This window comes from Eubalaena glacialis, chromosome 6 (genome assembly GCF_028564815.1).
Source record: "Eubalaena glacialis isolate mEubGla1 chromosome 6, mEubGla1.1.hap2.+ XY, whole genome shotgun sequence".
Classification (NCBI taxonomy): domain Eukaryota; kingdom Metazoa; phylum Chordata; class Mammalia; order Artiodactyla; family Balaenidae; genus Eubalaena; species Eubalaena glacialis.
The window spans coordinates 142182137-142195967 of record NC_083721.1 but is presented as its reverse complement, the minus strand read 5'-3'; the positions used below and the strand labels follow the sequence as shown (position 1 = coordinate 142195967).

The 13831-nt window shown below is 40.5% G+C and overlaps 2 protein-coding genes across 5 annotated transcripts in view; one reads left to right on the top strand and one right to left on the bottom strand.

Moving 5' to 3' along the window:
* Positions 1-13224, bottom strand: part of BTD (biotinidase) — a 67987-nt gene extending 54763 nt beyond the window's left edge. For 2 of the 3 annotated variants that reach the window (XM_061194701.1, XM_061194703.1), the window contains exon 1: positions 12928-13224. The gene's annotated coding sequence lies outside the window, so the exon portion shown is untranslated. The remainder of the gene's footprint in view (positions 1-12927) is intronic. The other variant, XM_061194702.1, reaches the window with a different exon arrangement.
* HACL1 (2-hydroxyacyl-CoA lyase 1) overlaps positions 12746-13831 on the top strand; it is a 47789-nt gene continuing 46703 nt past the window's right edge. The window contains exons 1-2 of one of the 2 annotated variants that reach the window (XM_061194699.1): positions 12746-13199; positions 13353-13457. In XM_061194699.1, coding sequence (XP_061050682.1) covers positions 13110-13199; positions 13353-13457 — 195 coding nt within the window. In that variant the 5' untranslated portion in view covers positions 12746-13109. Of the gene's footprint in view, positions 13200-13352; positions 13458-13831 lie in introns of those variants that run through there. The other variant, XM_061194700.1, reaches the window with a different exon arrangement.

Here is a 13831-nt window from a genome sequence, read left to right as displayed (position 1 = left end):
CTCAGACTTCACCACAGTAACATCAATGCTAGTAAAAGCCTACATAGAGTCCTTTTGAAAAAAGAAAATATGAACCAGGAATTTTATTCTATGCCAAACTGTGTTTGAAGTATAAAAATAAGAGATAATAGGTTTGACAACTCAGGGAATGTTATTTTTATCAGTCTTTTTTTTTTTTTTTTGGCTGCGTTGAGTGTTTGTTGCTGCACGTGGGCTTTCTCTAGTTGCAGAGAGCGGGGGCTACTCTTCGTTGCAGTGTGCGGGCTTCTCATTGCGGTGGCTTCTCTTGTTGCATAGCTCGGACTCTAGGGTGCGCGGGCTTCAGCAGTTGTGGCGCATAGGCTTAGTTGCTCCGCAGCACGTGGGATCTTCCTAGACCAGGGATCGAACCCGTGTCCCCCGCATTGGCAGGAGGATTCTTAACCACTGTGCCACCAGGGAAGTCCCATCAGTCTTTCTTGAAAAAATTCATATAGGATAAACTGCCAACCAAGAGGTAATTTAAAAAATATGGTGTGGGACTTCCCTGGTGGCGCAGTGGATGAGAATCTGCCTGCCGATGCAAGAGACACGGGTTCGATCCCTGGTCCAGGAAGATCCCATGTGCTGCACAGCAACTGAGCCTGTGCGCCACGACTGCACTCTAGAGCTTGTGAGCCACAACTACTGAATCCCGTGCACCCCAGAGCCCATGCGCTGCAACTACTGAGCCCATGCACTGCAACTACTGAAGCCCACACGCTCTAGGGCCCGTGTGCCACAACTACTGAACCTGCGTGCTGCAACTACTGAAGTCCACGCGCCTAGAGCCCGTGCTCTGCAACAAGAGAAGCCACCGCAATGAGAAGCCCGTGCACCACAATGAAGAGTAGCCCTCGCTTGCCGTAACTAGAGAAAGCCCACGCGCAGCAATGAAAACCCAACTCAGCCAAAAATTTAAAAAATTAAAAAATAAAAAAAATAAAATATGGTGAATGAACTGACACTGATCCTTAAATATAAAATAAATACGAAGAATATGTTTATAGAACACAATACAAATGTTTTCAACTCTGACAACACAGAAATGATAAAACAACAAATGTGGGTAGGAATGGGGGAAAGAGTAGTGCAGTGTGCAGGAAAGCAGAAGAAAGGAAACAAAAGTGGAAATTAATAAATTAGCAAACAGAAAATGATAGAATAAATAAGTCCAAGAAGTTGTTCTTTGGAAAAAACCCAAACATATAGATAAATCATCATCTAACCTAATTAAGGAAAAAAAAAAGAACATATACAAAATGGGTAACAATAAGGAGGAAATATCTACAGATGAAGGAGAAATTAAAAGAATAAGAAACAAGCTCCTCATTCAATTATATACTGATAAACTTGAAAATTTAGATAAAATGGTTAATTTCCTAGGAAAATGTATTTTATCAAAACTTACTCCAGTTAAAAAACTGAATCAAGCCAACAATCACAGAAGAAATAACAAAGTTATCATACAACTATTCCCTTCCCATCCTCCACCCTCAAAGCAGGCCCAGACAGTTTCCAGAGGAATTCTTCCTAATTATAAAGGAGCAGATAATCCCAATGCTACTCAGTGTACCAGAACATAGTAAAAGAAGAAAAGTTTTTCTAATGAAGTGAGGAAATTCTGATAACAAAATATAACAAAATTCCACGATGTTATCTAGAATCCCGGATCTTCCTCTCTGTGCTTCTCTGTCCTCAGCATGCAGCAGCTACCATCTTCAGGGTCACCTCGTGGTCACAAGAAGACTGCTACAAGTCCAATGCCATGCTGCGTGGAAGAGTAGGAGGGTATCTGCCGGTTCAATCAGCTTTCCCCAAAGCCCTGCCCACTGACTTCATTTAAATTGCTCTGGCCAGGGAATTCCCTGGCAGTCTAGTGTTAAGGACTCGGCACCTTCACTGCCGTGGCCCAGGTTCCATCCCTGGTCAGGGAAATAAGATCCTGCAAGCCACGCAGCGTGGCCAAAAAAAAAAAAAAAAGTTGCTCTGGCCAACAAGGGAACTCATGACCACTCCGAGCTATAAGGAAGGCTGGGGAGTAAGCTGCATTACCATCTTGAATAAAATCAAGATTTTGCCAGATAAAATATAGGAGGCACAGTTAAGTTTGAGTTTCGATGTTGGAACATACGCTGAAAAATTATTCATTATTTACCTGAAATTCAAATTTAGCTGAGAGTCCTGGGTGTCCTGTTTTGTTCATTCTGTTTTTCTAAATCTGGCAATTCTACCCATAATTGGCCAACCATTACCCTGATTTTTATAGTTATCACTTCCTTTAAAAAATAAATAAGGCTTTATCACCTAATGTATACCCTTAGGCAGTATAGTTTAGTCTTCTCAATTAAAAAAAAATTGATATATCCTTTAAGTCTCTTTTAATCTATAGGTTCCTTTTCCATTCCTTTTATTTCCTTAAAATCAGCCTGTTGAAGAAGCCTGGTCATTTGACCTGTAGATTTTCCAACAGAATGGATTTTGCTTGCACATGCATGGTAAGATTCTAACTTTCCCCTTTCCTTGGTACTTCTTGCAAATCGACAGCTGAATCCAGAGATTGTACTGGACCCAGGTTCCATCCCTTTAGGAAGACTATGGGTGGTAGTATGTTCTTCCAACATGAGGCTTATGTCTGACTCTCTTTTTATGATCTTAGCACAAAACATTAACCCTTAATATTATTTTCTATTTGTTGGGGATTGCAAAATGCTGGTATTCTAATTCTATCATTTCATTTTTATTCATTAATTGGAATACTTTTTAAAAAGAGGTATTTTATTTTACCTGCTATTTGGTTATCTAATGGTACAGTGCATACAGGAAAGGCAGGATAAATGCTAGATTCTCTCTCCCATTTTTTTTTTAATTTTTAAAAATTTTTATTGGAGTATAGTTGATTTACAATGTTGTATTAGTTTCAGGTATACAGCAAAGTGAATCAGTTATACATACACATATATCCACTCTTTTTTAAGATTCTTTTCCCATATAGGACATCACAGAGTATTGAGTAGAGTTACCTGTGCTATACAGTATGTTCTTATTAGTTATCTATTTTATATATAGTAGTGTGTATATATCAATCCCAATCTCCCAATTCATCCCTGCCCCCTTATCCCCTGGTAACCATAAGTTTGTTTTCTACATCTGTGACTCTACTTCTGTTTTGTAAATAAGTTCATCTGTACCCTTTTTTTAGATTCCACATATAAGTAATATCATATGATATTTGTCTTTCTGTATGTGACTTACTTCACTCAGTATGACAATCTCTAGGTCCATCCACGTGGCTGCAAATGGCACTATTTTGTTCTTTTTTATGGCTGAGTAATACTCCATTGTATATATGTACTACATCTTCTTTATCCATTCCTCTGTTGATGGATATTTAGGTTACTTCCATGTCCTGGCTATTGTAAATAGTGCTGCAATGAACTTTGGGGTGCATGTATCTTTTTGAATTACGGTTTTCTCCGGGTATATGCCTAGGAGTGGGATTGCTTCTCTCCCATTCTTTTTATTTTTATTTATTTATTTATTTTAATTTTATTATTTATTTATTTATTTTTGGCTGTCGTGGGTCTTTGTTGCTGCACGTGGGCTTTCTCTAGTTGCGGTGAGTGGGGGCTACTCTTTCTTGCAGTGCATGGGCTTTTCACTGTGGTGGCTTCTCTTGTCGTGGAGCACGGGCTCTAGGCGCATGAGCTTCAGTCGTTGTGGCATGTGTGCTCAGTAGTTGTGGCCCCCGGGCTCTAGAGCTCAGGCTCAGTAGTTGTGACACACGGGCTTAGTTGCTCCGCTGCATGTGGGATCTTCCGGACCAGGGTTCAAACCCGTGTCCCCTGCATTGGCAGGTGGATTCCCAACCACGGCGCCACCAGGAAAGTCCCTCCCCTTCTTTCTAAAATCAGTTTTCAAGATAAGAAACTGGTATCTCTATTATTTTCTGAAGGTGACCAATTTTTTAAAAATATTATGAACTCATGGATTTAAACATATTTCATGGATTTCTTTCCATTGCAATTATTATCATTATTGAAACTCATCCTACATTACCCAAATAGTTTCCGATACCTTTTTTGTAATCTAACATTAAAATATGTCCCAACCTTATTGTGTACATTTCCTGGCTCAGCTCTGGAAGTGGCCATTTTGCCAAGAAGCCTTGGGTACAAAACGATTCTTTGAAAAGACTAATGAAATAAACAAGACTCCATCAAGACTGATCAAGGAGAAAAGTAAACAAATACACACATGAACATGAAAAAATTAAAAGGGAACATAACTGTGATTACAACAAAAATTTTAGAACTGATTATTGGATGCCTTAGAACAAATGTATGTTAAAGGGATATGTGGATGAAATGCACAATTTTCTAGGAAAATAAAACTTACCAAAACTAAGTCTAAAAAAGATAGAAAAATGAAGCTGACCAATTACCCAAGAAAAATTAAATTATCGGGACTTCCCTGGTGGTCCAGGGCTTAGGACTTTGCCTTCCAATGCAGGGGGTGTGGGTTCGATCCCTGGTTGGGGAGCTAAGCTCCCACATGCCTTGGGGCCAGAAAAACAAAACAGAAGCACTACTGTAACAAACTCAATAAAGACTTGAAAAAAAAAATGGTCCACATCAAAAAAAAAAAATCTTTTTAAGAAAAAAGAAAAATTAAATTATCAAAGACTCTCTCTAAAGGCACCAATACTGGTATATTTTTCAGTGGAATTCTCCCAAACATTCAAGGGAAAGATACATACTGTACCTTTTTTATACAAACATATTTATACATACATATTTTATATAAACTATTCTGAAAAATTTTAAAAGACAGTATAACCTTGAAACCCAAGCTAGATAAGGATAGTTTCAGAAAGGAAAATAATGGTTGACTCTCACTCTTAAACACAAATGCAGAAAGCCTAAATAAAAATAATAGCAAACTAACTAAGCAATGTCTAAGAAGAAAATCATCATGACCAAGTTGGGTTTATCACAAGAATGATGCATCATTTAATATGAGAAAGTGTATCAACTTAATTCACCACATTAATAAATTAAAGGAAATTAAAATGTGACTTATCAGCACTTCTTATCTATATTGTACAGGAGGTCTTAGCCAGTGCAATAAGATAAGAAAAAGAAGTATATCCAAAGAAGAAATGCAGATGGCCAACAGGCACATGAAAAGATGTTCAACATCACTAATCATCAGGAAAATGCAAATCAAAACCACAATAAGATATCACTTTATACCTGTCAGAATGGCTATCATCAAAAAGAACACAAATAACAAATGTGGTGAGGATGTGGAGAAAGGGAATCCTTGTACACTGTTGGCGGGAATGTTAATTGGTATAACCACTGTGGAAAACAGTAGGGAGGTTCCTCAAAAAAATAAAAATAAAACGACCATATGACCCAGCAATTCCACTCCTGGGTATATATCTAAAAAAACCAAAAACACTAATTTCGAAAAGATACAAGCACCCCAGTGTTCACAGCAGCACTATTTACAGTTGCTAAGATATGGAAGCAACCTAAGTGTCCAAGAGATGAACAGATAGAGAAGATGTGGTGTGTGTGTGTATGTATTACACACATACATACACACACACAATGGAATACTACTCAGCCATATAAAAGAATGCAGTTTTGCCATTTGCAACAACATGGATGGACTTGGAGAGTATTATGTGAAGTGAAATAAGTCAGACAGAGAAAGACAAATACTGTGTGATATAACTTATATGTGGAATCTAAAAAATACAACAAACTAGTGAATATAACAAAAAAGAAGTAAAATTCAGAGATGTAGAGGACAAACTAGTGGTTACCAGTGGGGAGAGGGAAGAGGGAAGTGGCATTAAGAGGTGCAAACTATTATGCTACAAGGATATATTGTACAACATAGGGAATATAGCCAATACTTTATAATAACTATAAATGGAGTATAACTTTTAAAAAATAAAAATAAAATAAATTTAGGAATGTTAAAAAAAGAAAAAGAAGTATAAAAGATATAAGAATAGGAAAAGAAGAAACAAAACTTTCATTAATGATATGATTATCTACAAAGAAACCCAAGAGAATCTATAAGCAAATTATAATTAATAAGAAAATACAGTAGTTAAATTTAAGACCAGCATAAGAAAATTAATTGCATTCTAATACATTGGCCCCCCAAAACTAGAAAATGCAAATAACTAAACAGTAAGATACTTAGAAATAAACATAATAAAAGATTTTAATTAAAAGATTAAGGAAGAGTAAAATAAATGGAGAGATATATAATGCTCATGGCAAGATAGACTAAATATAAAGATACTGTTCTATCCAAATTAATTTATGAACAATGTAATTCCAATGAGTATTTCATGGAATTCGATAAACTGATTCTATAATATGTACGAAAGAGAAAAAGGCTAAGAATAAACCTAGAGGCAGAATAATGGCCCCGCAAAGATGTTCACATCCTAATCCCCAGAATCTGTGAGTACGTTAGGTTACATGGCAAAGGGGAATTAAGGTTGCTAATAAGCTGACTCTGAGATAGGGAGATTATCCCGCGTTATCCAGGTAAACTTAACGTAATCACCAGTATCCTTAGGAGTGAACGAGGGAAGCAGAAGAAGGAGAACCAGAGGGACGGCAGCATGAGAAGGGCTTGGCCTGATACTGCTCACTTTGAAGATGGAGCCAAGAACTTGAGAGGCCTCTAGAAGCTGGAAGGAGTAAGGCATGGATTCTCTCCTAGAGCCTCCAGAAAGGAATGTGCTCCTGCCAACACCTTGCTGTTATCCCAGTGAACCCCATTTCAGATTTCTGAACTACAGAACTGTTAAAATAATAAATTTATGTTGTTTTAAGCCATTAATTTTGTGGTAATTTGTTATAGCAGTGATAGGAAACTAATTACAATAAGATAAGATGGTTTCAAAAGAACAAAGTAGAAGGACTTGTCCTACCAACATAAAGACTTATTTTAAAAATATAGAAATTAAGATAGTGTAGGACTGGTGTTGGGATAGGAAAAGAACAGAGAGTCTAGAGACAGACCACACATATATGGCAACTTGATAGATAACATTATGGATCACCAGGATAAGAATGAACTATACCATCAAAGGTGCTTGGACAACAGGTAGTTTAGTAAATTGCCTACAAAAATGGCTAGCAATTATTCCTCTCTCTGTGTTCATTTTCTTTTATCATGTAACATTAATGCCATCCCACTCAGAGACTGAGCTCTACCTATAACTTACTTTGGCTAATGTGACGTTAGCAAACATGGGCACACAAAGGCTTCTGCCATGGGATTTGTCCCCTTCTGCAACCTGCTGCCAATTATAGAAGCCCAGGGAAGCCTGCTGAATGATGAAAGATATATGGCACAGTGGGGATAAGCCTGCCACCGCTGGGGACGGGGGGTCAACTTCCAGTGGCAGAGTGACCTAGCTGACTAGCAACTGACCACAGACACATGAAGAAGCCCAGCTGAGCCCAGCCTCACAGGATTATAAATTAAATAAATGGTGGTTGTTTTAGGTCACTGAGCTTTACAGTGGTTAATTACACATCAAAATCTAATTGATATATATATATATTATATGGAAAAAAACCCTGGATTGCTACTTCTCATCATATATATAAATCAATTTCAGGTAGACCAAGAGGCTTAAATATAAAAAAACTAAACTTTTTAATGAAAATATAGAAGAAAAACTCCACATAACCTCAGTTTAGGGAAAGTTTTTTTTTTTCTTTTTTTAAAATTTTTATTTATTTATTTTTGGCTGCATTGGGTCTTTGTTGCTGTGCGTGAGCTTTCTCTAGTTGCGGCGAGCAGGGGCTACTCTTTGTTGCGGAGCGTGGGCTTCTTATTGCAGTGGCTTCTCTTGTTGCAGAGCATAGGCTCTAGGTGCGCGGGCTCAGTAGTTGTGGCTCATGGGCTTAGTTGCTCCGTGGCATGTGGGATCGTCCCAGACCAGGGATCAAACCCGTGTCCCCTGCGTTGGCAGGTGGATTCTTAACCACTGCACCACCAGGGAAGTCCTAGGGAAAGTTTTTTCAAGCAAGATACAAAGAGTATAAAATAAAGGAAAAGAATTGTCAGTTGTGGGAATTCCCTGGCGGTCCAGTGGTTAGGACTCCACACTTCCACTGCAGGGGACACGGGTTCAATTCCTGGTTGGGGAACTAAGATCCCGCAAGCTGTGCGTCACAGCCGAAAAAAAAATTGTCAGTTGTGACCACACACCGAAAAAACACAAAATTTTGTACCTCAAAAGTAACTATAAACAAAGTTAAAAGATGAAGAATAAGTATCCAGAATATATAAAGAACATGTACAAATAAATAAGAAAAAGATAAACAATCCAATAAAGGACAAAAGATATAAACAGGAAATTCACAGAAGAAATCCCAATGGTAAATCCAAATATATAACTATATAATATATATCTAGATATCTTCATTAGTAGTCAGGGAAATGGAAATGAAAATCCATTTCACAACCATCAAATTGGCAAAAAATTTTAAATTCCACAATTGAGGGTGCAGAGAAAGGGGAGTTCTTATATACAGAAGTTAGGGGTATAAATTGGTACAATAACTTTTGAGACCAATTTGGTAATATCTAGTAAAATTGATGATGACCCACCCCTGTTAAAGCAGGCAGTTAGCTAGATACGAGCAGAGAAAGAGGAGCAGGGGCCAAATGGCAGGAAACCATACATCTTGTAAACAATGGGGGTCCTTGGGCAGACAAAGAAAAGCAGGAACCTCCAGACTGACAGGAAACCACACATTTGGGGGGTGATAAGTGTCCTGGAGACAAAGAAAGGTGGGGAAAGGCGGGAATCTCCAGTGTCTGAATGTAACCTTTCGCTCACTATGCCCTCATTACAATAAAATTAGCCTTGCAGATAAGAAGTACTCATCATGCACCAATGTCATGACACTTCTGATCAAGGCTAAATAAGGACAGAAATCCCTCCTCCCCTCGGGAAGGTGGAGCTGGGAGGAAAATCAGGGAATATGAGCCCACCCCTTCCCTCCCCAGTGAATATTCCACCCCTTCATTTCTACGCCCCACAAACCAGCTTGCTGAAGAAACTCAGCGCAGCTGCTCACCTGAGACTGCCTGCTCTTCTCTTGACAGCATACTTTCTCTTAAATAAATCCTCACGTTGCTTTCTTGACCTTCCTGTCTCATCTCTGAATTCTTTCTGCTATGAGACAAGAACCTACCCTCTGATAACACTGCTAGATACATATACATAAAAACTCACACATGTGCACAAGGAGACATGCAAGAATATTCAAAGAAAACTGTTTATAACACTAAAAAGCTTAAAACAACCTAAATGCCAATCACCTAAAGAATGCACAGGTGGGAATTATAAACACCGAATTCAAGATAGTGGTTACCTCTATGGCACAGGGCAGGAGATGTGATGGGGGAAGGAAACATAGGGGTTTCGTTCTATTTGTTAAGTGTTTCTTAAGCTAGCGCTGGACACATGGGTGTGTATTAATCTCTGTTCTTATTCATGTGTCTGAAAGATGTCATAAATGACATCTTTAAGTATATATAAATACATAGAAAATATATAAAAAAAAATCGGGACTTCCTGGTGGTGCAGTGGTTAAGAATCCACCTGCCAATGCAGGGGACACGGGTTCGAGCCCTGGTCTGGGAAGATCCCACATGCCACGGAGCAACTAAGCCCGTGTGCCACAACTACTGAGCCCGTGTGCCTAGAGCCCGTGCTCCGCAACAAGAGAAGCCACCGCAATGAGAAGCCCGCGCACCGCAATGGAAAGTAGCCCCCGCTTGCCATAACTAGAGAAGGCTCGCACGCAGCAACAAAGACCCAACACAGCCAATAAATAAATAAATAGATTTATTTTAAAAAAAAAAGCTAAAGGAAGGGGCTGTAATGAAAGCTGATGGCAAAACAGAAGAAACAAATGAAAACAGGAAACATTTAAAAACTGATACCGTGTTTCATACGTGATGGTTGACCAACCCCTAGGCCACAGGCCACCTCCGAGTGTGGAGTACTTGCATATGGAGAAATACTATGTTATGACTTCTAAGCCATTTGATATAAATCACTTATGTCCTCATAGCAGTTAGTTTACTGAAATTAAAACATGTTATAATTCTGGGGCCTAAGAAGTTACTGTAGAAGCTGCCTGTTTTAAATCTTTAGCAAGTATATTTTCTCCAGGTATTATTTTCCAACTCTAAGGAAATGACCTGGTTGCCTGGATATTCTCTTCACCCAGATGTAAGAAAGCCACCAAATATCTCCCTCATAATCTCAGGTTCAGAGCTCACAAATACAGTAACCAGTATGCTCTTTGGAGAGCATGTAATCATTACATTAGCCTTTTCTGTTAAAAAAAAAACCTAGACTTAATCCTCCTTTGACCTCTTTCCATGAGTAAACAAACAAGGCAAAACAAACAAATAAGATTCCATGCCTACCACCAATGAAAGTAATAAAGAATGTGGTTAATGCTTACAATGTCTGCACAAAAGGCCTTGGGTAAGTTACAAAGAATCCTGGAATCCTGTCATTGCCGTTGGATTGAAAGCAGTTGCTCCAAGTGCCTGCACATCTTGGGGTGAGACTCTCAGCACTTTTGCTGAATCATCAGACCCAAGTGAACCATGAAATGCTGGGCCCTGAACTCAAAGCTGTAAAGGTGAAGCAAGTTTCAACAGTCTCACTGACTCCCTCTGCTAAAGGGCAGAGTCCAGTCAGTTGAGAATTTGTCCCTTTGCACAATTGGTTATTCTGAATTCAGGGGATTTGTTCCAATTCATAGTTTAGTTTTCTCACTTTATAATGAGTGATTCTGTCAGTGATTCTTTGGGGACAGAAGAACACAGTTCTTCTTTGAACACAAGTCCACATGAACTGACTGCCATCTACACGGTCTGTGCTACTGATGTCAAACCAGCCTTGAACCCATAAATCCAAATTAAGCAACAGTTTTTGGTAACAGGCAATCACACATTTAATTATTAACTCATGCCTCTAGGATGAGTACAGAGATAGTGGTTCTCAAGTCAGGCTGCAAATCAAATTTAGGTAGCAGCTTTAAAAAAATACAGGTGCCTAATTTGTCCTAAGATGCTGATTCAGAAGATGTGGGGTAGTGCCCAAGCAACTGTTTGTTTAAAAAGCTTTCCAAGTGATTCTGATGCTTGGGGATAGAAACTGTCATACAGGTACTGATATAAACAATCCCACATGGTAGAGAGGTATAGGGTCTATGCTTCTCAAACAGAGACAGGAGACAGTGTACCAAGGACTATTCAAAGCCACACAAAGAGCACTGTGCATCTTTCTGGAATGTCAATTTTATTTGACAGGTAAATATTTTAAAATGTCATTTGTATTTCGGGTGGTGGTTACATAGGTATATACAATTGTCAAAACTCATTTAAGATCTGTACATTTAAGTGTATGTTTACCTCAGTAAAAAGATGACTTTTATATTAAAATATGGATAGATTCTGGAATACAATGCAAGATCTGCATTTATCTTCTAGATGAACTCTGAGACTTCAAAGAAATCTCCCTCTTAGATGGACTACCTTAGGCTAGGTCCCCATATCCAACGGGGCCAGGGTGGGCATTAGGGCTTGAAATTCGAGGGGAAACCTTTTTGGAAGGTCCCACTGGCTTTAGAAATCCTTTCACTTCTAATGCTTTTCATTCATTTTACTACCCATGACCCACTCCTCTCTCTTCTTGTTTCTTACTTTCCACATATTACTGGTCTTTTTGCTTTAAAACACTCCAAATTCTCAAAAATTTAAAGTTCCACTTTTCCTTACCATTGGCGATTTTGCTACTGAGCAGATGGTCTAATGACCCTGAGGCCATAGCCTCATAAATCACACATTGTAAGGACATTTTTTCACTCAAAAATGTTTTTTAAAAGGTTCTCGTCCTGTGATAAACCACAATGGAAAAGAATATGAAAAAGAATGCATACATATGTATAACTGAATCACTTTGCTGTACAGCAGAAAGTAACACAAATTGTAAATCAACTATTTACTGATTTTTTTTTTAAATCAGTAAACTTTTTTTAAAAAAGGTTCTCAGCTGCAGGAGCTGGTTGTGGTAAGGGACTGACTCTTAAGAATCACAACCCCCCCCCCGCCCCATTTCCTGACTTTGTAAAGACAAGAGTGGAGGGTTATTGGCAAGGGTTAGAGAAAATAACGGTCAAAAGTAACTAGGCTCAAGGGGCTCCTCTTATCTCCTGTGGCCAAAGGGCTTAACAGTGAATAGAGCCCAAGACAGTTAGTCTGAAGCACGGTCTGGTCCAATGGCTCTGGGTAAGTTACTTTATCTCTCGCTTGGGAGATTCCGTGTCCTCCCCTAAGACGCGGCATAAACAGTACACATCCGCTTACGGATTTAATTGACGGGTATTAATCTTCACGGATTGCAAAGCCACAAAGATATGAGCGTACAAATCAAAAAGCGTGTAAGTCAAAGCCTAGAACCTAAGGGACGCGGAAGAATGACAACGCAACCCCAAAACGACCTCGCCGCACACCCAGTGCCCTCCAGCCACCCGCCTCCCAGCAGCCTTTGCGAAGCCAGCGCGCAGCCCCCAAAGCACCGCGGCCAGGGGCGGGGCCTAGAGCGCGCGCCACGCCCCCTTCTGCCCAAGCCCCTGGCCCCCTTCCGCCCCGACTCTGCGTAAGCACCATCCGCCTTACGCGGTCTCGAAATGGCTCCGGGTGGTAGACTTAGGCGACAGGCCTCCGCCTCCAGCTAGTCCCGCCTCCTCCTGACACTGCCGGCCGCGAATGGAGGGCCCAGGAAAAGGGCCCGGTTGTGACAGGAGAGAGAGTGTGTTTACATCTCACCTTACCCCGAGCGTGCTGGTTTCAGCCCCGCCTCCTCCTCCCCGCCGTTTAAAACGGTGGGTCGCCCTCCTTCTCACTCAGAGGAGCGGCCCCACAGTTGGTGTCTCCGGGGTTGGTTTGGCTGGGTGACTCCGCGTCAGCCTGCTGTCCACTGCGAGAGGGCCTCGAACTTCAGGTGGAAGATGTCGGAAAGTAACTTGGCAGAGCGCAGCGACGGACGCGAGAGGCTGGTGTCTGGTGCTAAAGTCGTCGCCCAGGCCCTGAAAACACAGGTGTGCTGGACCTTCCTGATTGAAAGGCTCCTACGGCAGCCGACGGGGCCGAGACGTTGTCTTGGAAACGGGAAAGCGGCGGGGGCGGGCAGGAGGGAGCTTTGCTGGAGGTTTTCCTTTTAGCGGCCTCATTCCTCTGTTCTTGGCCCCCAGGATGTGAATTACATGTTTGGCATCGTAGGCATCCCGGTGACCGAAATCGCCCTTGCTGCCCAGGAGGTGGGCATCAGATACATCGGGATGAGGAACGAGCAGGCGGTAAGTATGGACTCGGAGAGCCGAATGCATGATTGGGGATGAGTAATAGTAATGGCAAATTTTCACTGCGGACAGTCGCCGCTTACCTCTCCTCTAATATTTAACACGTATCAATCACAACAATCCTAGGAGGCAAGAACCATTGTTAATCCTAGTTGCAAATGAGAAAAGTGAGACCCAGAGGGGTTAAGAAACTTGCTCAAGGAGGCAGCTGGTATTGGCAGAGCCAGGATTTGAACCTAGGTATTCTGGGTCTGGAGTCCATGCTCTTACACTATACAGTATTGTACTCTGCCCAGTCTAGAGTGTCAAAATTGAAAGGGACATTTACCTGGTCTGAATCCTGGCCCCCTGACCTTCACTCTGTAACTAAC